The following is a 23,658-nucleotide window of genomic DNA, read 5'->3' on the forward strand; positions in this document are numbered from 1 at the left end:
GGAGGGGCGTGCGAGAACAAGGAAAATGTGTAACGCCTGGGAGGACGTGGAGGCAGCTGTACTCCGTACAGAGGACCTGAAATGCCCCAAGATTCACCAGGAGTTTGATGGTACCAAGTACTTCAAAGTTGCTGCATGCGCCGGTAGTACGTACCTGGCAGGCACTTTACTTTACCGTACGACACCCAGGGACGATACACACAGGTAAAGGTGAGGCGTTCTCGGTGATACGCGCATCATGGCAGCTTCACCATTTGCCCCAAATTAGCAATTGGAACTGAGAATGTAACCCTTGCTCATGTTGCAAAAAAAGACGCCATTCCAGCGGGCTGGACCCCCAGCCTCGGGGCCGTAAGTTTGGGCGCTACTGCGGCTTTGCTTGCTAGTTGCGCGCTCGATATATTGCACCTCACTTATAACATCGACTTTACTTGGGTGCAAGTGCAGATCCTTGGATGGCATTTATTTTCCTCGTCGTCCTTCTAAATGCAGCTATCCGAAGTACCACGAGTGCCCCATTATACTCTGTGCGATACGGAAGCGCCTGGCCTCTCATTACCGGGCAAGGTAACATCCAACTTTACGTGTAAGATTAATACTTCGTACAAAGAGGCTTCGCTGAGGCATCAATGGCCTGATCAGGTAAGCACACTGCCTCCTTTGGACCTCCGGGATCTTCAACGATCAAGCCTGTTGGACAAGCGTGGCGGCTTTTTAGCTTCTGAAAATCCGGGACTTGACAGTTACAGCACGGCACGAGGCCCCCCTCAGTCAACGGAAATGCACACGGTATGAACTCTATACGTAGTGCATTAGTACTGTAGCGATATCCGGCTAGAAACGCCTCTGCTGATTCTGACCTCCATGTCCCGCCGCAAAGAAGCGCCGTACGCGGAGCCCATCCATACCCGTAGCAATAGATACGGCCAGGTGCCGACCTGACATGTAAGCTGTCAAGGTATGGTAGGTGCATGTAGATACGAGAGCACGCCTGTATCAGCAGTACAGTAGCGCCAACAGCAACTAACTTATTAGTCGACTGACGTCTTGCGGGATCAGTTGTTTGATCAGCACGGATGGATCTGGCCTCGTTGGATCTCCAACTTGCCGCTCCGGCCAGTAGTGTAGTGTAAAACGACTCAAGCTACGCCGTACGTGCATTAACCCACTCGCACCCCGGCTCTTGTGGGGAGGCTGAGCTGCAACATGTCTTGCTGATGCAGGTGTTTGAGACAGCTAAAAACAGCACTGCTCTTTTGGCAATCGGCGTTCGTCCGCCGAGTCCCAGGGACTTTGTTGGGTCCATGGGCCAAGCATCAATTCCCCAGCACTGTATCCGTTGAGCAGCAGGCTGATATGGGATGCTTCGTGCTATTACTGGTATTATCTGTTGACAGGCCCCCCTGCAGTTGGCTTCAGCCTGATGGAGCTTGCATGTGCAAACAAGGACGCATTGACGGGACCCCAGAATAACCCCGAGCCAATGGCTTGCACGTGCGGTGGTTTCTTTCTTTGTAGTCCGTGGAATTGACAAATCTCTCACTCGGTCAAATGTTCTAAGCGACTTACAGCCATTGTTGAGTATCATGGCGAGATACAGAGGAAGTACATGCGTTCACCTACTTGTTTCTTCAAGTATCTCCCCTTGCCGTTGTCAAAATGCCAGTTTTATTACTATGGAGATAAATAATTCAGAAAACAAAATGAATAAGGAAATGTCTATCGATTACATACAAGAAAAACCATCTAACCACTCATCTAATCCATGCATAACAAGTTGCAAGCGCAAGCGCTGCTTATTTCCATACCAAGACACGTGCTGATCCCACACCACCTTTAACACCCATGCGCCCTACTGTACAATTGCACGTACATGTATATTTCCAAACCCCTCCTCCAGAAAGCAGAAATGTCAAGCGGCTTTCCCAGTGAATTGACAGGCCTGTGCCGACAATCTCTGCTGCTACTAGTAATAGACACAAGCAACGGGCAGAAAGCAATGCAATAAGACGACAAGGGCCCCTGCCGTTACTGCGTCTCGCTCCTATGGTAAGCAACATCAGGCCCTCAGTTCTCGTCCTGCTGTAATCACCATCGAGAAGGGCAAGCCAATCGGGCTTTGACAATCCGATAATCTCCCCATATACCAATAGTTTGAAAGCAAGGCGGGGCGAGCTTTACGTATAAGTATATACGGCTATCAAGTTTCAAATTGTGACGAGAACATCTTTGCTAACTTGTCTAGACGTGTGGGTGACGAACGAATCGGAGACGCCTTTTGCTTCCCCTCCCTCAGTTTACAGCGTCAGGCGAGCAGACAACAACGTACAACACTGCGTCCGCCTGCCTAATATTGTGTGGAACAGTCGTCCCGCAGACTCTCTTGTCAGCTCACAAGACTGTGCCGGTAACACTTGCGAATGCTCCGGGTTTCTTGCGGCCCACGCCAAGCCAAAATCGATACTCGCCTCATCTTATCCGGCTACCTTCAGAACCGCTAATGGCCTCACGTTCTTTGTCCCGGAGAAGCTAATAGCACTCATATGCTCTTTTCGGCGAGAGAGCATCCCATTAGTCTGCCAGCTGGCCACAAGCTAGGCCCGCGTCTGCAAGTCAACGCCAGCCCAAAGTGCTCTCCACCTCGGGAGTGCCGATGCAGCTCTCTCTCATGGGCCTTATCGGGGCTGCAAGGGCCCCCTCGCCAACACCGCCCGGGGAACTGCAAGTATTGGTCTAAAAAGGCGTGCCTCTACAATGATGAGGTATCCGTGCGCCGTCTTTTGCCGCCTTGCCTGCTTTGCGTGGTCTCGCTGAGGCTGAGATGCTTCCGCTTAAAGCGGGCCACTTCGGGACTGCTTACATGTTGTACACTGACGCCAGTAAGAGCTGTGGCTCTCTCGCCATCAATCCCATTGGTGGTTGTAAGGTATTTGGACAGAGGAGAAAGACTAGCACCATCAGCACCGCCAAAATCTATGAGGCTATCCCAATGTGGTGATGTAGCTGTAGCCCGCGGGCTCACGGGACAGTCCATGATGCCTGGAGGCTGAGATGCATCTGAACCCATTGGTTTGTGAGCCTCGCTACGAGCTTCTTTCTGGTGTTGGCCAATCGCTGGCTCATACTCGGATATCCTAGGGTCAATGAGAAGATCAAAATCCGGCTCCTCGCGAGTCAGGATAAACCCTTGGTGTGAATCAAAGAGGCCCGTACTGCTGCCGCCTCCAGGCAACTGCAACGTCTCTCTCATTGTCTGGGTAAAGGCTTCATGCTTTATTGAGCGGTTCAAAGAGTATGCGTGTTGTTGTAGAGGCTGCGTTATGATCGGCCTAAGGCCTGAGCGAGTTGCCCTGTTGAACCTTTGTCTCAGAGCATTCTGAGAGTAGGTTTGATTAGAAACATCCATGTGACTATTCTGGGAGTAGCCAGGGAATGTGCCCGCCGGAGTGATTGAGGGTTGAATAGCTGACTGCCTTGAATAAGGAGCTGTGCTCAAGGGATCAAAATAGCTCGGCGGCTGCCTGCTATTCATGCTTGAGTCGAGTTGTGGATTGAACTGATATGCATTAGAATCCTGGTTCTGGCTATCAGGGGAAGGAAAGCCTGCTAGGTATGACTGCGTCTGCCGTGATGAGACTCGTTCCATTCTGTGACCTGAAGCCGCTTGCACATTTCTATCAGCTAAAGTGCCCCCTCTTGCTTGATATGATTCGCGCGAGAGCGACTCTCCTCGATTTGGCTCTAGTCGCCAGTCCACAATGCCCCTTTGTGTGGTGTTCGTCATTGGGCGTGTGCTGGTAACTGCCCATTGTCGTAAAGAAGAATTGATCAAGCCATCGGCGTCTTCGGTCTTGACCCTTTCAAGCTTCTTGATCTTCTTCGTCCTCCTGACTCTATTTGTGGCTTCAACAAACATTTTCAGATCGCCCATGTGGACATCAATAGTCCTGCGCTCGCCCTCAGACTTGGTAACGTTTCGTTTCGATCGTGCCTTTTGCCGAGCTGCCGTCTGATTCTCTATGTGATACTTGGTCAGTCGATAAGACAGAGTGTCGCGATATTCTCGAGGCTGCTGATAGGGGCTGAACATTCTCTGGTCAAACCAGGGCTGGTAAGCCTCCCTTATGATGCCCGCATCGGTCAGCTTTTCCAGCGTCACCACGCTCTTATCCTCGAAAGGAAACTGTCTGTCTTCGGGGCGCAGACGACCAGACATATGAAACTCCAAGGGGTTGAAAATCTGTTCAAAGCACCATAGATGGACCGAGCCAGCGCACTTCAACGGATCTCGGACTCCACTGGAAGTCAGGTGAGGGAACTCGTCAAAGGCGACACGAAGCCATCCCGCCGTGATTGTTCTATTGGCGACGGGGCAATTCGCCCAGCGGCAGATCCTGTCCTCGGGCTCCAGTCGATGATTGCACTGCGTGGGGGCTTGCTGGACCCAAAAGACGGTGTCTTTCCCGCAGTTGTCGGCGTACTCTCGGAATTGCTGTTTGGTGAAGCAACGGTCGCGCAACCACTGTCCCTTTGAGGTGTAGCTGAACAAGTGCTGTCCGTTCCAAGACAAACTGCCCCATGGGGCGATTTTGGTGGACTCTGACGCATAACAAAGAGATGGGTCGCAACTTGGGTCACCTCTTTTCTTTGCGGCTCTGTTGAGGCTAATTTTTCGGCTACAAAGGGAGGGTGGACTTTTTCCTTTTGCGCTGGCGGAGGTTTCATGAGTGTTATAATTCGAGGTAACCTGCGGGCTTGGATGGATGCCAAAAGTGTTGTTACTGTAAGGGCTTTCGGCGGCCGAAGGAAGAAGTTGCCTAGACTGTTGAAGAACTTGGCGGCCATATGGCGGAGAGATGGTGCGAGTGGCAAAGTTGGGTGAAGGATAGGAGGACAACTGGTTGTCTTGAAGGTTTTGTTCTGGGTACTGGTCAAAGGGAGATTCTGAGAAATTGTATACTGGGGGTTGCTGGCCGAATGGTACCAATTGCTGGTTGCTATTCTGCGAGAGGGGGACGTTATTCTCTGGGATCCCGATATTTAAGAATGGGTCCCTTCAACAAATTGTTAGCAATTGAATGAATAACGATAAGATATCTGTATTACACTTACGGCGCCATCCAGTCAAGTGTGAGATCAATATCGAGGCTGGGTTCCTCGATCATTGGCTCATTGGGGTTAAAAGGATCTGTAGCATTCAAGAAATCCAACGTTTCTGGACTCATTTGTACTTCGGCGTATGCTTGCTCCGAGAAAGAGATTGGCAAGGGTATACCTGTAGAATCTTGGTTGTCTAAGTTGGCCGTGTCTGTGATGTTAGGGTGCCAAGTGTCTAGGAACTCAGCCTTGGCGTGCTGAGAGCCGTATGAGTTGGGCATGTTCGGTATGCTTTCCCTGATGTTACGTAGAAGGAAATGATATGGTAAAGAGTTTCAAGATTGTGTTCAGATGAGGGAACATTGTTAGATGTTAGTGTTAGTCGAGATTGAATGTAGAATGGGGTTGTTTGAAGCATATTATACGGGGAGAAGTAGATCATATTTAAGCTCATGCCACGAGATGATCATCGAGTTTTGAATCATCAAGGTTTGAAACATGAGAACGAGTGAACAAGTCAATTCATTGTTCTCAATGATTTATTTATTTGTTATAGAACTATTCTAGAAGAGCAGAGCAGATGGAACAAAAGTTGAAAGGGTCCCGCTGAAGAAATCTGGACAAAGAGCAAGGAGCTAAAGAAAACATTGGTATATAAAGGACATTACCCCGGATTCACTGAACAAGAGATAATAATAGCCGGATGACCGAACAGTTTCAAGACCTGAAACTAGACATGAAAGCCTTCATTGTAATGAAACATCGACTGAAAGCTTCCACTACAATGCCAGAGTTTTGTTCTACGTTTGCGCCTTGAACAGCAGCTATGGTGAACGCTTATCATGTTGAATGAGAACCCACAACTGAGTGGAAAGAGAAGAAATGAAGAGAAGAGATGAAGAAAGAGAGTGGGGGAGAGTTCTATTTTTGTGACGGATCCTGTCGGAGAAAAAAAACCAAAAGGGATCATGAAGACAGTTCCTTTGACTTGCATGTTCTTTGATCTAATATTGGTGGTTATTTTTGTGTATTAGACTTCACTGAATTCCCCAGAGATCCATGCTGGCAGCGTGCTGTTGATGTGCAAGTATGAAAAATGAAAGTGGTGCTATTCTTATCCTCCTGGAAATGAACAAAAATTGGAATCCAGCATCTCCGTTTACTCTGATTGTGATATTTCGCTCATGCACGATAGTATCGCGATAGTAAGACGGCAGCTCGTGTCTGCACCATTCTGGTTTTGTATGCGGTATTCGCACGGCCAGGGTTGGTAGATAGGCGTCAACGAGGCAAATCCATGGCACCAGCTATGATTAATTCCCTGTCCATTAATACGAGGGCATCATGTGAGCCTCTGCAGCCGTTTCCCTCGTATAACCTCATGTTGTCGGTGTTATTCACCGCATTACAGCGCTCTCTTCCGAGCACGGAATGTCATTGACAGTTTGGGCATTTACAGGGAGCCAAATGCAGAGATAGACAGATAGGGTATATAGGGAGATCTCGGGGTTACCGGGAAAGAGTATTTCTCCGCAAAGAGAACATCTATTTGTAGGGCCACCGCAAACGGCGCAAAACAGCCGGTATCTCTTTCGTATTTTTGATCTTCATCCGGCATTACATAAGACCTCGTGTTCGCGCGTTCGACATTTGCCTAGCTCGGCCTAGCAAAGCCTCTGCCCTGGCAATTCTGTGCTAAAGACCGCTACTCCATAGTGGTTAGTTAACCGCTAAAAGACCTGGAGCAGCCCCTCGTTTTCCTGAACCATGGCTGCACAAGCTCGCCGTTAGCAGCAAGCCGCCAAACTAGAAACCTCAACATCACGAGACTCGCGCTATTGGTGAGTCTGGGCATGGCGAAGCGCCAGTCCCTCGCCTTCAGTCAAGCATAAGTGCTGCGCAAGTGTCTGACCAGCAGCGCGCTGTTTTGCATCATGGCGGAATACAATCCTGAGCTGCGGGCGAGGCTCGAGGAGCTGGACCGCGAGTTGGAGGTAGGTTGTCCGCCAGAAGCCTCTACAGCCCTCCCACCATCAATTCCAAACTTTGGGCTGACGATATGATGCGCAGGAGGGCGATATTACTGAGAAGGGGTGAGCAACAGGCTTCAGAGATGCTGGCGACGACACCAGCGGAGGCGGCGGATCGTGAACTGACAAAGAACGTTGTAGATATCAGAAGCGGCGGACAATGCTGCTTTCGCAGTTTGCTCACCATCAAGCAGCCCCGGCCCCGGTGCCTCCGCAGTCTCGCTCCGGCTTGAGCATACACTCTCCCGAGACCTCGACGCATCCCTCGAGCGATGGCCGACGAGCCTCTGTCATGACCTCGACGTCTGTGAGCGGTGGCTATGGAGGTGGATACGGCGCTGGAGGCGGCTATCACGACCAGAATAGCAACTATGGCGATTATACGCAGCGCCCCGATTCCAGCTATGCCGCTCCGCCACCAGGCTCTTCGTATGGGCCTTCAAATCCCTCGCCAGCCGAACTCTTACGCCCAGGAAGACCGATGACCGATAATGCCGTTATACCACAGCGGGACTCGCTTTTCTTGCCAGGGGGCGGCAATGATCCTCCCACGCGGAGTGGAACTATGGTTTCTGGAGACTATGCCTTTAACCCCGACCAACACGGTGCATACGCCGAATCATACCACCAGCCGGACGACGGCAGAACCAGAACGCTGCTTGATAACCAGGCATACTTTTCAGATTTCGCAGGGCAGCAGCACTATGAACAGAATCAGATGGGTGACTATGGAGGAGGTCCGAGATACTCTGGTGATGCTTTCTCTCCAACGGCCGCCATGGCGCCTCCGATGCTCACTGCCAACGATATGCCTCCACCCGAAATACTGGAATACCAGGCTCCGCTTGAGCCACGAGAAGTCCCATTTGCCATTCAGGACCCTCACGATAACAATACGCCCATGTCGTCATTCGACAACATGGCTGCAGTGCTCCGTCATCGTGCCCGCACTACTGCTAAAAGACCGGCATTTTGGGTCCTTGATAGTAAGGGCAAGGAGATGGCATCCATCACCTGGGATAAGCTTGCATCAAGAGCCGAAAAGGTGGCACAGGTCATCCGAGATAAGAGTCCTTTGTACCGTGGCGACCGAGTAGCTCTCATATATCGTGACACTGAAATCATCGACTTCGCCATCGCCTTGTTGGGCTGTTTCATTGCTGGAGTGGTGGCAGTTCCAATCAATGACTTGCAGGACTACCAGCGGTTAAACTATATCCTCACCTCTACGCAAGCCCATCTGGCCCTCACGACGGAAAACAACCTCAAGACTTTCCAGAGAGACATTACTACGCAGAAACTCACGTGGCCTAAAGGAGTCGAGTGGTGGAAAACTAACGAGTTTGGCAGTTACCATCCAAAGAAAAAGGAGGATGTGCCTCCGTTAACCGTTCCGGACTTGGCCTACATTGAGTTCTCTCGTGCTCCAACCGGTGACTTGAGGGGAGTCGTTCTTAGCCACCGAACAATTATGCACCAGATGGCCTGTCTAAGCGCTATTATCTCTACTGTTCCTGGCAATGGCCCCGGCGATACTTTCAACTCTTCCCTACGAGACAAAAACGGAAAGCTCATCGGTGGTGGAGCAAGTAGCGAGATATTGCTCTCTTATCTTGATCCTCGACAGGGGGTTGGTATGATACTTAGTATTTTGCTGACTGTTTACGGCGGCCACACAACCGTTTGGTTTGACAACAAAGCCGTTGAGTCTCCTGGCCTATATGCGCATCTGATTACCAAGTACAGGGCAACCGTCATGATTGCAGACTACCCAGGGCTCAAACGGGCGGCATACAATTACCAGCAAGATCCCATGACGACACGAAACTTCAAAAAGGGGATGGAGCCGAATTTCCAGGCAGTGAAGCTGTGCTTGATTGACACTCTTACTATTGATAGCGAGTTTCACGAAGTCTTGGCAGATAGATGGCTGCGACCCCTAAGAAATCCGCGAGCGCGTGAAGTTGTGGCCCCAATGCTTTGTCTTCCGGAACATGGTGGAATGATTATCAGCGTTCGAGATTGGCTCGGCGGCGAAGAGCGGTTGGGAGTTCAACTAAAGCTAGACGACTCTGGCAAGGAATCTGATGGTGAAAAAGAAGAGGAAGAGAAGCCAGCCCCATCAAACGGATTCGGCAGTCTATTAGGCGGTGGAGGAACAACCACCAAGGAACTGGATGAAAAGATCGAGTTAGGAGAGGTCATCCTGGATCGGGAGGCTTTAAAGACCAATGAAGTTGTTGTCCTCGCTCACGGCAACGAAGCTCGAAAGAAGACATCATTGGAATCCACCATGGTCCGAGTTGGCGCCTTTGGATACCCTATTCCAGATGCTACGCTTGCCGTCGTGGACCCCGAGACTGGCCTTTTGGCAATTCCGCGATCGGTTGGTGAGATATGGGTTGATTCGCCATCTCTCTCTGGGGGCTTTTGGGCGCAACCCAAGAACACGGAGCTTATTTTCCACGCACGCCCTTACAAGTTTGAGCCTGGAGAGCCAACACCAACTGCCGTAGAGCCAGAGTTCCTGCGGACTGGCCTTCTTGGTACAGTGATCGAAGGCAAGATCTATGTTCTGGGTCTGTACGAGGACCGAATCCGGCAAAAGGTTGAATGGGTCGAGCACGGCCACGCGGGTATTGCTGAATATAGGTATTACTTTGTTCAGCACATTGTGGTGAGCATCGTCAAGAATGTCCCCAAGATTCATGACTGCTCTGCATTTGATGTGTTTGTCAATGACGAGCACTTACCTGTCGTGGTTCTCGAGTCAGAAGCAGCGTCAACAGCACCTCTCACTTCAGGTGGCCCACCTGTGCAGCCTGATACTGTCTTGTTAGATTCATTGGCAGAAAAATGCATGGAGATTCTTATGCAGGAACATCACCTTCGGGTTTATTGCGTTATGATCACAGCCCCGAACGCGCTTCCGCGAGTCATTAAGAACGGGAGACGAGAAATTGGTAACATGCTGTGTCGGCGCGAGTTTGATCTAGGAAACCTTCCCTGTGTGCATGTCAAATTTGGTGTTGAGCATGCAGTTCTCAACCTTCCTATTGGTGTTGATCCCATTGGTGGTATCTGGTCTCCGATCGCCTCCGAGTCGAGGACCAATATCCTGGCTCCCGCTGATAAGCAGTACTCTGGAATTGATCGCAGGGAAGTTGTCATTGACGACAGAACGTCTACACCACTTAACAACTTTTCGTGCATCACTGATCTCATCCAATGGCGAGTCGCTCGCCAGCCAGAAGAGCTTTCTTACTGCACCATTGATGGCAGGGGCAGAGAGGGCAAGGGAATTACCTGGAAGAAGTTCGACTCCAAGGTAGCTGCTGTGGCCATGTATCTGAAGAACAAAGTCAAGGTACGGCCAGGCGACCATCTGGTCCTCATGTATACGCACTCGGAGGAATTCGTGTATGCCGTTCATGCAGGAATCAACCTCGGCGCCGTCATCATCCCAATGGCGCCGCTCGACCAGAACCGGCTGAATGAAGATGTCCCTGCTTTCCTGCACCTGATCGCCGACTACAAGGTCAAGGCGGTTCTGGTCAACGTGGATGTGGACCATCTGCTCAAGCTCAAGGTTGTCTCGAGCCACATCAAACAGTCGGCCCAAATCTTGAAAATATCCATGCCAAATACCTACAACACTTCGAAGCCTCCTAAACAAAACAATGGTCTTCGAGAGCTTGGATTAACAATAGATCCTGCTTGGATTCGACCCGGTTATCCCGTTCTTATCTGGACATACTGGACACCGGATCAACGCAGAATTGCCGTCCAGCTTGGACACGACACAATCTTGGGCATGTGCAAAGTGCAGAAGGAGACTTGCCAGATGACGAGCTCGAGGCCCGTTCTTGGGTGCGTGCGAAGCACCACGGGACTTGGTTTCGTCCATACTTGCTTGATGGGCATATACGTCGGCACTCCTACGTACTTGCTATCTCCTGTTGAATTCGCTCAAAGTCCCATATCCTTGTTTGTTACGCTGTCAAGATATAAGATTAAAGACACGTACGCAACGCCACAGATGCTTGATCATGCCATGTCGTCGATGCAAGCCAAGGGCTTTACAATGCACGAGCTCAAGAACATGATGATTTCCGCGGAAGGCCGGCCGCGAGTAGATGTATTCCAGAAGGTTCGGATGCATTTCGCGGGAGCCGGGTTGGATCGAACGGCCATCAACACCGTCTATTCTCATGTTCTCAACCCGATGATTGCCTCAAGGTCGTACATGTGCATCGAGCCCATTGAACTCTGGCTTGACACCAAGGCTCTTCGACGCGGTCTAATCGTTCCGGTTGACCACGACACAGACCCCCAAGCTCTCCTGCTGCAAGATTCCGGCATGGTGCCAGTGTCCACCCAGATTGCCATTGTCAATCCCGAGAGCCGCGCGCATTGCTATGATGGAGAGTATGGAGAGATCTGGGTTGACTCAGAGGCATGTGTAAAGGCGTTCTACGGTTCGAAAGATGCATTTGACGTAGAGCGCTTTGACGGCCGGACAGTAGACGGCGATCCCAATGTGCGATATGTGCGAACTGGTGATTTGGGCTTCTTGTACAACGTCAACCGGCCCATTGGACCCAATGGCGCTCTGGTGGAAATGCAAGTCTTGTTTGTGCTCGGCAGCATCGGTGAGACTTTTGAGATCAACGGTCTCAGCCATTTCCCCATGGACATTGAGCTCTCGGTAGAGCGCTGCCATCGCAACATTGTATCAAACGGCTGGTAAGTTGTCTCATCTAACTTTCTTCAAAATCTAATGTGAAGACAATCAACGCTAATGAATTGATGTACAGTGCGGTGTTCCAAGCCGGTGGGTTGGTTGTAGTCTTGGTCGAGGTGAACCGCAAGTCCTATCTTGCCTCCATGGTGCCTGTCATTGTCAACGCCATCTTGAGCGAACATCAAATCGTTGCCGATATTGTGGCCTTTGTAAACAAGGGCGACTTCCCAAGATCTCGTCTGGGAGAGAAACAACGCGGAAAGATCCTTGCCGGCTGGGTTACGCGAAAGATGCGCACCGTGGCTCAGTTTGCCATCCGAGATCTCGATGCCAGCGTGCTCGAGCCAGGTGAAGGGCCAGAAGGCAACAGAACATCTACGGGTAGTCTTCGTAGTTTGGGCGCTGCCGTCCCGCCCAACATGAGAAATGTCGGACAGGCACCACAGATTCTGGAACAGGAGGAGTTTACACAGCAGATGGATCATATGGCGCATGCGGAACCTGTTGGGTACGCCACTTCCGCACAGGAGGAGCCGCAAACGCCGACAGCCTATTACCCTGGCATGGAACGTAGCCAAGAAAGTACACCAATGCACAACTACAACCAGAATCCGCCGGCGTCAAACAACCAAGGATATGGCTATGATCACTTTGAACAAGGACATCCAGCACAGCCGTCGCAGCCTCCGCCTCCGCCACCACCGCAGCCACGGCAGCAACACTTTGAGCCGGCACAACACTATGAACAGCAGGAGAGAAGGCCATTGGATTCCAGAGGAACTGATGCTCCATCTGTTGCCGAGCCAGCGTCATCCTCCCCTGTGCCAGACACACCGCCACCCAGGAGAAACAGGTTTAGTCAAGGGCCTCCTCAGATCCGGCTGCCGGGTGTCGATGGACGCGAAGGTCTCGATTTTTGGGGAGACGACAATGATGAAACGGATTGGACGACTGGGACCATGATGCACATGAACCTCACAGGGGCATTTAACAATAATAATCCGCGGTAGTCGAATGTATAGCTTTTCGTCGGGGTTATAGATGGAACAAGCCTTTTTTTCTTTGAAGAAGAAGGTTGGTTTCTTAGAACTCAAAGAGCGTCAAGAGCATTTGGGAAAGAGGATACACTTGGAGGAGTTGTTTGGGAATTTTCAATTGGTGCATTTTTTATTATTGTGGTATTCATTCCCGTCCCGTCCTGTCCTGTATTTGAGCTTGGATGTAGGATTTCTCGTATAAAACTAGTCTTAGGAGGTGATAGTGTCTGAAATGGAGGTTGCACTGCACATTTATTACATTATTTGGCCCTGTTTGTGAGATGTGATTTGTGGCTAGTAGAGTACTGGTTGTTATATTATCTGTCTGTTTGGTATATACAAACCCTTCCCCTAATCTCTCGACATTCAAGTTCTATTCCGAACAGTTATAGTGCCGCACAAAGGAAATTAAAGGAACATGTAGTACAAAGAGTCTATCGTCTCAGAACCCATGCGTATCCAGAGCACACACAAAGGGTTAAAAAAAGGAAACAGAGAACCAACCTCCAACCCGCCCCAATTTCTATTAGTCTATGTCCTCCTCATCCTCTTCTCCTTGTCCAACTCGGACAAATACCGCTTTATAATCCCTATAGCCTCAGCTTCGACATCCTGTCCCCTCCGCCATGTATACAGCGCCACGCCCAAATGATCAAGCTGGTCATGCGCCCTCACCAAACGCCGTCTCCAAAGCTCGAGTTTCTTGTTCACCGCGCCCATAGTAGGCGATCCCGAAGGCGAAGTGTTTCCCGATCGGCTGCTGGGGCGGTAAAATGATAAGCCAGTGGCCGCGGGCACAGGTGCTAGCGACGGCGGGAGCGGATCAAAGTCGACATCTGCGTTGGATGACGGGCCACGAAGGTACGAGACCATTCGTGGGCTGAGGTTCTTGGTGCTCCGGCGCGGCGGAGGGGGAGGCGGTTTGTCGGCCGTCTTGGTAGACTCTATTGTCTGCTGGGACGAATTCTGTATCTGTGCCAGCGGGTGGACCGGTTGGTTGCTGCCGCCTTGGCCGACGGGCTTCCTTGGGGGCGGCGGCGGTGGTTCAGGGCTATTACTTGTACCGACTCCCGATATTCCAAGGCCTACTGACGGTTTCCTGGCGGTTGGTATGGCGGGAGCGCTGGCTAGAGCCGCAGGCTTGGCTGGGCGAGGCGGTGGCGGCGGTTTTCGAGCAAGCAAATCGGTTGCGCTGGCTGACGGACCCGGCCTTGATTTTCTGACCTGCTCCAAGGCTGCGGCTTCATCTAGTTTTGCTTCTTCAGGCTCATCGGAAAAGTCTATCAGGGTACCCATTACTGGTCCGGGGGGAGGCTTTGAATCACTAAGTGAGCCCGCAGCTGAGCTTTGCCGTGTTGCTGGCCGATTGTTTGCAGGCCCGCTGTTGTTCAACGTCAAGCCAGACATTGTGCGTCGAGTCATTTCGAAAGACGGCTCAAAGTATCCCGCGGTTTCCGGAGTTGTCACGTCTCGAATAAAGACTGCGAGGATTCGCTCAGGATACGCCAGTGCCAGCTCTGTGTATACTTCCAGATCGGCCTCTCCACTGTCGCCAACCAAGAGGAACTTGCGCTGCGGAAAGTCTCGCAGGAGGCGCACAAGGGTATTCTTCTTTCGCTCTGCCACAGGCTCAAAGATGCCCTGCAACATGCCAGAATACTGCTTTAGGTGTAGAGACCCAATTGGGAGCCCAGATACTTTGAAGAAGGTGGCCAGCATAGGGAACAGCTGCCACGGGCTGTTGGAGCAGTAATGCACGCTCACACCCAGTCCCTGCATCTGGCCGTACCATTCTTTGACTCCTTCAATCGAGAGGTCAGCCAACTCACGCACAAAAGTGTTTCTGAAAATTTCCCTGGCCCCTGCCGAGATATTCGACATTTTAACGGTGTCGTCGATGTCACTGATGAGGCTGACACCGTATGGTTCAATGTAATTAACCTCTTGCGTGGTCGAGAGGCCTTCCTTTACTAGCACCCTAACATGTGTAGGAACAAAATCCAGAGGTGCTCGAACAGCAAAATGACCGGCGTCATCTGTGAGGACGTTTCGTGATTGGGATTTCGATTCATTATAAAAGAATATTGTGATGGGAAGGGCAACCAAAGGATTCGTCATGAAAGGTGCTATCCTGGCCATCAAATTGTCGTTTGCAGTGGTCAGCTCAGCCTCTGTGAGCTCGTTGGCCAACGCCGAATTCTGTCTAGTCGGAGGAAGTTTGGGACTCCCTGAGAGCGAGTTGGGCGTTCGGCTATCTGCTCGAGTTGGCAACGGCTTAGGCAAAGGGTATGCAGGCCCTCCAAAACTGGTATCTTCACGGGGCTGCTCGCTGTAGGCGCCAGCGTTTGCTATGCGCTTCTCTTCCCGCCCCCTGCGCTCGATCATGGCAGCCTCTTGCGCAATCTTCTCCTGCTCTCTTAGTTCATCGTTCGGGTTAAGAGGCGCAGCAGCTTGGACCGGATCTGCTCTTGGGACGGGTATGCCACTAAGTTGGCGCGCAAGTCCGATCAAGATGCGATTTCGCCGCGTGATTGGGCCGGTATGGGGCGCGTATATCCAGCCACGAACATCGACATCTACAATTGCTCTCTCGTCCTGATGCCTCTCCCATTCTGATCGCCAATAGTCCTCGTCCTCCAGGTTGCCAGCCTCCGATTCGTACGCCGAGGGTCGGGCCCATTCCTTCTTGGTATGTTGTTTCGCATAGCTTGGGAACATGATCAATTGCTCGCCGCTCCCTTGTGCTGTCACGGCCACATCTGGGAACGCACCCGGAATATGCATGCTGCCGGGTGAGTCAAACTCGCCATCCAGGCCCCGAGCCTTAGATTGCGCATAAGTCTCCCTGATCTCGGTGACGGCGATCTGACCGGTACGATATATATTACCAGCCACAGCTCCAGCTAGAGCAGCGAATCTTTTCCGTCGATATCCCCTCTCTCCCCTCTCGGCACCATCTCCTGTTTGCGTGTCATTGATCCGAGGGCCATAGCCCATCTCCCCCGGCGGTGGCATCTTGAGTTGTCTAAGCGGTGATGTATTCGGTCGCCCTGTCACATGTTTGATCGGCCGCCGTCCCGAATGCCCCTGCAGCAGCCGTTGGCTGTGCCGAACGAATTGATTAACGGCTCGTCGTTTGCTCTGTCGACCAAGTATGTACCGGTATATACGGCTCTGTATACGATGCTTGAGCTTCGGAAGGGTGTTGAGGCGGAAATTGAACAGTCGCTCTCGGTAGCGATCTCGGACAGCGTGTGGTAGTAGATATCGAATAAAGCTTTGGCTGTGGCGATGCAGCGTACGAGGTCGAACAAGGCCGAAGAGTTTCCTGAAAGGAGCCAGCCTGATCCGGGGTTTGCAGTGACTAATCAGACAGGGAAAGGTCTCCCCAATCTGAGCCGCCTTTTATATATAAAATATTCTGCACGGCAGAGCCAAAAACCAGCAAAATCAATGCGCTGCCGGTAAAGCGCAGGGAGGAAGCTCCAGGCGTCGTCGGGCCTCTCAGGCGAGCCAGTCTTCTGACAGCTGTCCGTCGCTACCTGTATTCACCACATGCGGCGGGCGCCTGACATGCGCAAAGCTTCAGTTAGCGGTTCACGCCATTTGCTGCAAATTGCCAATGAGTTTCGTGCTGGCCTCGTGATCATGCTTTGGTTCATGACAGCGTCAAGCCTGCGGTCGAGAAATGATGGAGCTAGTTGCATTATGTCATCATCACGGCACGCGCCAAAGGCAGAATTCCGGGGTGCATATGCAGAGTATAAGTACCGAGTACAATCAACGTGCATAAAGTAACGATTTCTATTGAACAAGACTTGCAAAGCGACGAGATTATTTACAGCATTTGAGATCAACTGGCTCCAACCACCTGCTCACCTCTTCCCCCGAGGTTTCTTCACCTGTACCTTTGCCTTGCCCTTGACAGGAGCCTTCTTGCCCCCCTTCGCCTTGGCCGCTTGGGCAGCTTTTGCGGCGTCCCCTTTGCCCTTCTTCCAGCCCATGCTATCCGTTCGGTCTGCCTTCGCATCCAGGCGCTTCTTGTCCTTATTGCTCAGCTTGACGTTGCCGCCCTTCTTCTTTGCGGCTCGTGGTCCGTTCAGCTCATCCCTTCCGGCCTGCTTGGCGTTATTCTTGTCGTGCTGTGTCTCGAACCATGTTCGCTTCGGCCTGGACTTGATCTCGGCTTCATGTTCGATAATGTTCTCGCCCTTCTTAATCTGCATCTCAACTTGAGCCAGCTGCCTCTCTTCCTTCTCCTCCTTCTCGATCTCGGCAATCTCATCATCCATCTCATCAATCTCGGCCTGCCATTTGTCGGCATCCTTGGCTTCGATGACGCGGCTTATAATCTTGGATCCCTGAGATTTGCCAGCCTTGACGGCAGCCTTGACGACTTTGCGGTCGGGTTCGGCAGCAAGAGTCACTGATGTACCATGGCGTCCAGCACGGGCCGTTCGACCAACTCTGTGCACGTAAATCTCTACCGACTGGGGAGCCTCGTAATTGATGACTGTGTCAACGCCCTTGATATCGAGACCACGAGAAGCCAAATCTGTTGCCAATAGATAAGAAACCTTGCCATCTCGGAATGACTCAACACTAGCAATACGCTATTGGAGATAGATGTTAGCTAGTCACTGGATTAGATTAGATGGCACTACTTACTTGTGTCTGGTTCATGCTACCGTGTAGCTCCGCGCAAGAAAAGCCCAGGAGGCCGAAGATGATTCGAGCTCTGTGGGCATCTTTCTTTTGGCGGAAGAAGATGATGACCCTTTCCGTGTATATGTTCTTGCAGATGTGTACCAGATAGCCCATCCGCTTTTCTTCACGTCCTGGACGAAGTCTCACAAACTCTTGGATCAGAGTGCCTGCAGTTTTCTTTTGAGAATCCACCATGACCCTCACGGGCTTGTTCAGTCCGACCTTGATGAGACGGTCGACAGTGGAAGTCATGGTAGCGGAGAAGAGCATCGTTTGACGTGACTTGGGCAGCGTAGTGAGAATCTCGTTGAGTTCGTCGGCAAATCCATCCTCGAGCATTCGGTCGGCTTCATCAAGAACCAGGATCTCAACGGTATCGACAGAAAAACTAGCCGAGTTCCTCATGTGGTCAATGAATCGACCAGGTGTGGCGATAATCACGTCCGGCCTCAATCGAAGCTCCACCTCTTGGGCCTTGAGGCTGAGACCTCCAACAGCCAGAGTAAACTTGATGTCGGTGTGCGCTGCCAGCTTTGTAGCTACGGCATGACACTGGATTGCCAACTCACGGGTTGGAGTAAGGATCACAACACGTGTGGTAGGTATCTTCTTGGGTCGATAAAGGAGTCGCTCCAAGATGGGGAGCACGAATGCTGCTGTTTTACCGGAACCTGTAACTGCACCACCGACAAGATCTTTGCCCATGAGAGCGATGGGGATGGTCTTGGCCTGAATGGGAGTTGGCTTTGAGAAGCCAACAGTGGTAATACCGCGCAGAATCGGTCTGGACAGAGACATGGCCTGGAACGATGAAACATCCACCTTTTGTCCGGGCTTTGGCTTTTCTTCAGGAGCGAAGAAGGCATCTCGTTTAGCTTTTTCTTCGGCATCTTCTTCATCGTCGTCGGACATGTCGTCAGGGTGATTGACGGGTGTGGCTACCGAGTCATTGTCGGAAGCCGCCTCGTCGTCTTCGTCCTCGTCTTCATCGCCATCATCTTCTTTGTCTCCATTAGCGTCGGCATCTTCTCCCGACTCCTCGGCGTCTGAGTCGACATTCATGCCGAATGCATCATCTGCGAGCACTCCGTCCTCGTCGTCGTCCATGCCAATGTCCGCTGCATCATCGGGGGAAGTATCCTCTTCCTTGCCAGCTTTCTGGTTCTTCTTTTCTCTTCGTCTTCGGATAATCTCGTCCAGGTCGACGCCGGCCTTCTCGACGGCCATGCCCTTCTTTGCGCCTTCGAATCCCCATCCTTCAAACTCATCCTCGCCGAGGTCGCCAGCGTCGTCCACCATGAATTCGAAATCAGAATCCATAGCGCCATCGTTCTCGTCCTTCTGTCCCCAGACTCCTTCGGTCTCTTCCGGTTGAGGCTCCTCATCCTTGCTCTTCTTGGCCGACTTCTTGTTCGTCTTTGCTTTCTTCTTGGGAGGCTGAACGGCGACCTCCTCTTCCTCGGCAATTTGGTCGTCGTTATCCGAGAGGGTATGGATAAAATCGTCCTCAATTGATCTCTTCTGTGACGGCGCCATCTTGAGGATTTCTCGCAACACAATTGCTACAGAAGCTTGTCGATGCTGGCGGGGCCTCAAGCAAAAATTCAAAGCAGCGACTTTTCTGCGCCAAGCCGTTTTTTCTGCCGTTTTTTGAAAATTTTGGCGGTGAAGCAGCTCTCACTTATTAAAGGCGGTAGATTAGCGGCTATCTCCCTAGCTGTTTCTCCGAGCGACCCCGCCACCGTTGATTGGACGACCCTGTCAAAATACAGGCCTCTGGACGACCTTGACAATCCAAACACGCGAACGAATAGCTGGATAAATTTCTCCTGTCATCCTCATTTCGCTGCCCTGCGCCACGACACCGGCTGCTGCAGTCCCTTTTCTAGGCGATACCCAGCATCTGCACTCTGCCCTTTTTATATTCTCTCCTTTGAAACTCGCATTCTCATCGCGATAGCTATTCCAGCGGTTGCCCTAACTTTCTATTTGCATCACATAACCTGACAAAATGGGTGAATCCAGGTATGTCGCCCTCTCTCCGCGCGCCGAGGCTCTCAGGAGCCAAGAGGGGGGCTATTGGCTAACCGCAGACAACAGACAAGAGCTCCTCAATTGGCTGAACAGCCTCCTTCAGCTTAACATGACCAAGGTCGAGCAGTGCGGAACTGGGTGAGTGTATTCTTTTGGCACCCCGCCTGATGAACAACCCCGCTACGATATAAACAAACAGCTGACACGAGCTTCTCCAGCGCCGCGCTCTGCCAGGTCTTTGACAGCATATACATGGACGTGCCTATGTCCAAGGTCAAGTTCAACGTCAGCGGCGATTACGCCTACATCCAAAACTTCAAAGTTTTGCAGAGTATGTGCCTTTGCCCAACTCCCCCCTGGATTGGTTGCCCCCTTTTCGCGCAGACCAGGTCCTAACGGCCCACATAGACACGTTCCTCAAGCACCAGGTCGATAAGCCCATCCCCGTCGAATCGTTGGTGAAATGTAAGATGCAGGACAACCTAGAGTTCTTGCAATGGACGAAGAAGTTCTGGGACCTCAACTTCCCCGACCACGATTACGACGCTGTTGCACGAAGAAAGGCTGGCGGTGCGCCCGCAGCCAGTTCAGGACCGGCGCCCAGGGCTGCTGTCTCTAGCGCCGCTGCCCGACGAGTTGGCGGTACCACCCCAAGCACCGGCCCTCGTCTCGCCAAGGCAGCACCAGGCCCGGGCACCGCAGCTCTGCAGGCGGAGATAGCGACTTTGAAGGAGAGCGTGGGTGGCTTGGAGCGCGAACGAGACTTCTACTTTAGCAAGCTTCGTGATATTGAATTGCTGATCCAGCAAGCCGTGGAGGAGGACCCTGAACTGGAGAAGCAAGAGGATGGCCTGGTCAAGCACATTCAGAACATCCTGTACTCTACGGAGGAGGGCTTCGAGATCCCAGCCGAGGCCGAGGGTCTGGATGACCAGGAGACCTTTTAAAAACGAAGCTATTGGACCGTGATATTTGATCGCTTAGAAGGGGATGGGGAGGGAGCATTTGGAAGGGTTTGGGTTGTTGATTCAAAGCATATGGCCATTTCATGCGTGATGGAAGCATTCATGGGTGCCGCAATTTACACCTTTCTTTTTTTTTTTTTGTTAGAGGACTTAGGGTGTGAATCCTATAGAGCAAACTAGTACAACTGTTTGGACAATACTACTATTAATACGCCTTTGTGTTGGTTGGTGTTATTCTTATTTGCCCGGATCAAAACCTGACACAGTCAGCCAGGAACATCCCTCGGATCCTTCAACCACGAAGCGCTGAGCATGTCCAATTATAGAAGCGGTCAAGTGCACCACGGCCACCAGATGCGACGCCGTATCCACAGTTGCACTCGCAAAGGGATTCTCGTCCCCTTTCGCTCACGTTCGGCACTCCAGCCTCTTTTTGGATTGCATGTGGTCCGCCAACAAGCACGCGACACATTGCATCGGCAAGGTACAGCAAGATTCGTGGCATGCCGACTCTGTGCCTGGCCATGAAGCTGCACGTGGTCCTTACCCGGTATCCAGTAGCATTCCAGCATTGCCATCGCCATCTGGGGGGCACTTGTCCCAAATGATCCCTAGCCCTAGGGCTATTGAATTTCACGCATCTGTTGAATTCGAGATGCGCCGTATTCAGGGCCTTTTTTGTCTCTCTCATCTGATGTCCGATATTGCACAGACGTACTCGTTTGCATCTCCAACTAACACTCGTACTCGGACAGCGTAGGAGAGACACCAGGCAGGCCGTCAATTAAACTTCCCACGGCTGCTAGGCAGGGGTCGCGTATCCACCGGTTAGTGCTCGCCCTGAGCAAAGACAGATTGAGCGGTATTACGGGGGCTGCCGTCAGCTGGCAAGCACTAAAAGCTGGGCCGGTTCCACTGAAAGTCCCCCAAAGATCCATACATGTTCCGTGCAGTCAGCACACACTTTGTGCGCGTATGAGTGAAGTACTTGTACGAGCACAGAGCCGTCACTCCTTGTCCCGACACTTGCATCGTCATCATACCTTACCTACTCCGTACACGAAACTCTAATCACAGGCTGCCACGACATCGGGAGCCCAGAGATTCTCGGCACGCTGACTATAACAAGGAGAGAGAAAACCACCTGTCTCTTCATTCTCTAAAGAAAGCACCATCACCTGAACCACCCCGGCCTAGCATCGAAGCAGACCAGGAAAAGTCGCCGGATCCTTGAAACGACAGAAGCCATGGCGCCACCGCCCGAGATTGCGATACCGTCGACGAGCGTCTCTGACGAAGGCTCATCGAAGCCCTACACGCTATACAACATCAGTCTTCGCCTACCGCTGCGTTCCTTCATCGTCCAGAAGCGATATTCCGAATTCGACGCCCTCCACAGCGCCTTGGTCAGCCAAGTTGGCGCTCCACCGCCGTTGCCCCTGCCCGGCAAGCATTGGCTCAGGTCGACCATCAACTCGCCCGAGCTCACGCGAGAGCGGCAGCTTGGCCTCGAAAAGTACCTGCGAGTGATTGCGGAATCGCCGGACCGAAGATGGCGAGACACCTCGGCCTGGAGAACGTTCTTGAATCTGCCGAGTTCTAGCACGAGCAACTCTACAGTGTCGGCGGCAGGTATGGTTGGCACAGCTTCAGGAGTGGCGGACCCAGGAGCCTGGCTGGATGTTCACAGGGAAGTGAAGCAGTGTTTGCATGAAGCGAGACAATGCCTTTCGAAACGAGACGGGGCGGCCGACAGCGGCGATTTCACGGCGGCGGCAGAGGCGGCAGCGGCAGCCAAGAGAGTGCTGGTCAAGGCCTCCGGGCTGGTTAACAACCTTTCGGACGGCCTCCGCAAGATGCAGGAATCGGGGAGACTGGGCGAAGGCGAGATACGGCGAAGACGCGACCTCGTCTCGGCCGCCAAGATGGAGCGAGACGGTCTGGATAAGCTTGCCAGCACCATGCCTGGCTCGTCGGTGACCCCCAGTCGAGGTGGTAGTCTGGGCCAAGTGCAAGCGTCCTCTTCCAACAGAGCGAATCTCTTTGCGGCAGCCAAGCCTGCGACATCGAGTCGGGTACTGGGCGCCCCATTGCCTGAAACAGACCGAACGAGGGAGCTTGACAACCAGGGCGTGCTGCTGCTACAGAAGCAGGAGATGCAATCCCAAGACCAGGCAATCGACCAGCTCGCCGCAATTATACGGAGGCAGAAAGAGATGGGCATTCAAATCAATGAGGAAGTAGAACGACAGACGGAGCTTTTGGACTCGCTCGACGAGGACGTCGATCGGGTCGATGGCAAAGTCAGGGTCGCTAACAGGCGCATTAAGAAGATGTGACTCATTGCCACAATGGCTCCCTTTGAAGCATTGATGCTGGCAATGAGGGTTTTGGCTTATTGGCTCTGGGTTTTCCAGACGTTGTTTAACATTTTGGCTTGGGTATGGGAGTTGGTGATTGTGATTCTTTCTTTGGGTGGGAAGCCGGCATAAACCTCCTTTCTTGATTATTGCTTTATTAATGCGGGAAGACATGACATACGGAGCGAGCGAGCGAGACGTTGAAAAACATTCACCATCATGCATCATGTACTTTTTTTTGTTTGATCTTTCGGGAGGGGGCTTGAGGCTTCGGGGGCGCAACCTGTTTTTGGCATTGGCACTGGGGTTAACATGGTCAATCGCTATGATATCAGCTGTAACGATAAATTCCAATTTACGCAATACCGTTACTATTATGAGGCGCGTTGCTGAATAGGTAGATATGCTAACACGAAGCTGAGTTAATTCGGTTGTTGTGCGCATGTGTTGATGGGATCTCGAAGCAATATCACCAATACGAATACGGCCACGTCTAGTCGGCCGTTTTGTTGAGCCCCGAGTCTGGCACAATGACTTAGTCCAGCCAGTCCTTTTTAGACAGGTCGACTCGTGCTGTCGCTGTCACGGCGTGGCTGGTTAAATCCAGCACGTGAACCAAAAATATGCCATCACACCGCCACCCAGGATTCCATCTCGTAAGACTTGGTCTGTCATTCGCTCTCG

At 51.9% G+C, this 23,658-nt stretch overlaps 7 protein-coding genes across 7 annotated transcripts; 3 read left to right on the forward strand and 4 right to left on the reverse strand.

The window, feature by feature from the left end:
* Nucleotides 1–1,719: 1,719 nt before the first annotated feature.
* Nucleotides 1,720–2,487, reverse strand: V8C40DRAFT_241700 (uncharacterized protein). Its single transcript, XM_083215071.1, has one exon. The coding sequence runs from the start codon at nucleotides 2,058–2,060 to the stop codon at nucleotides 1,797–1,799; it is 264 nt and encodes an 87-aa protein (XP_083075122.1). The 5' UTR covers nucleotides 2,061–2,487; the 3' UTR covers nucleotides 1,720–1,796.
* Nucleotides 2,385–5,378, reverse strand: V8C40DRAFT_286502 (uncharacterized protein; the record flags this gene model as incomplete). Its single annotated transcript, XM_083222536.1, has 2 exons — nucleotides 2,385–5,054; nucleotides 5,113–5,378. 2 exons carry the CDS (start codon nucleotides 5,376–5,378, stop codon nucleotides 2,750–2,752), a joined length of 2,571 nt encoding a protein of 856 aa, XP_083075123.1. The 3' UTR covers nucleotides 2,385–2,749.
* A 298-nt stretch (nucleotides 5,379–5,676) lies between these two features.
* On the reverse strand, nucleotides 5,677–6,653 carry V8C40DRAFT_241704 (uncharacterized protein). The gene has a single exon (XM_083215072.1). The coding sequence runs from the start codon at nucleotides 6,089–6,091 to the stop codon at nucleotides 5,828–5,830; it is 264 nt and encodes an 87-aa protein (XP_083075124.1). The 5' UTR covers nucleotides 6,092–6,653; the 3' UTR covers nucleotides 5,677–5,827.
* A 64-nt stretch (nucleotides 6,654–6,717) lies between these two features.
* On the forward strand, nucleotides 6,718–13,199 carry V8C40DRAFT_241705 (uncharacterized protein). The gene is made up of 4 exons (XM_083215073.1): nucleotides 6,718–7,091; nucleotides 7,168–7,190; nucleotides 7,269–11,873; nucleotides 11,945–13,199. Exons 1-4 carry the CDS (start codon nucleotides 7,032–7,034, stop codon nucleotides 12,879–12,881), a joined length of 5,625 nt encoding a protein of 1,874 aa, XP_083075125.1. The 5' UTR covers nucleotides 6,718–7,031; the 3' UTR covers nucleotides 12,882–13,199.
* A 240-nt stretch (nucleotides 13,200–13,439) lies between these two features.
* Nucleotides 13,440–19,151, reverse strand: V8C40DRAFT_274169 (protein DRS1; the record flags this gene model as incomplete). Its single annotated transcript, XM_083220576.1, has 3 exons — nucleotides 13,440–16,251; nucleotides 16,788–17,521; nucleotides 17,577–19,151. The coding sequence occupies 3 exons, from the start codon at nucleotides 19,149–19,151 to the stop codon at nucleotides 13,440–13,442; spliced, it is 5,121 nt and encodes a 1,706-aa protein (XP_083075126.1).
* Nucleotides 19,109–20,848, forward strand: V8C40DRAFT_241711 (microtubule-binding protein BIM1). The gene is made up of 4 exons (XM_083215074.1): nucleotides 19,109–19,640; nucleotides 19,716–19,787; nucleotides 19,868–19,980; nucleotides 20,058–20,848. The coding sequence occupies exons 1-4, from the start codon at nucleotides 19,627–19,629 to the stop codon at nucleotides 20,594–20,596; spliced, it is 738 nt and encodes a 245-aa protein (XP_083075127.1). The 5' UTR covers nucleotides 19,109–19,626; the 3' UTR covers nucleotides 20,597–20,848.
* Nucleotides 20,849–21,319: 471 nt separating this feature from the next.
* On the forward strand, nucleotides 21,320–23,435 carry V8C40DRAFT_241714 (Phox homologous domain-containing protein). Its single transcript, XM_083215075.1, has one exon. It carries the CDS (start codon nucleotides 21,862–21,864, stop codon nucleotides 22,951–22,953), a length of 1,092 nt encoding a protein of 363 aa, XP_083075128.1. The 5' UTR covers nucleotides 21,320–21,861; the 3' UTR covers nucleotides 22,954–23,435.
* Nucleotides 23,436–23,658: the final 223 nt, after the last annotated feature.

Source organism: Trichoderma camerunense (genome assembly GCF_050948025.1).
Source record: "Trichoderma camerunense strain CBS 138272 chromosome Unknown V8C40scaffold_6, whole genome shotgun sequence".
Classification (NCBI taxonomy): domain Eukaryota; kingdom Fungi; phylum Ascomycota; class Sordariomycetes; order Hypocreales; family Hypocreaceae; genus Trichoderma; species Trichoderma camerunense.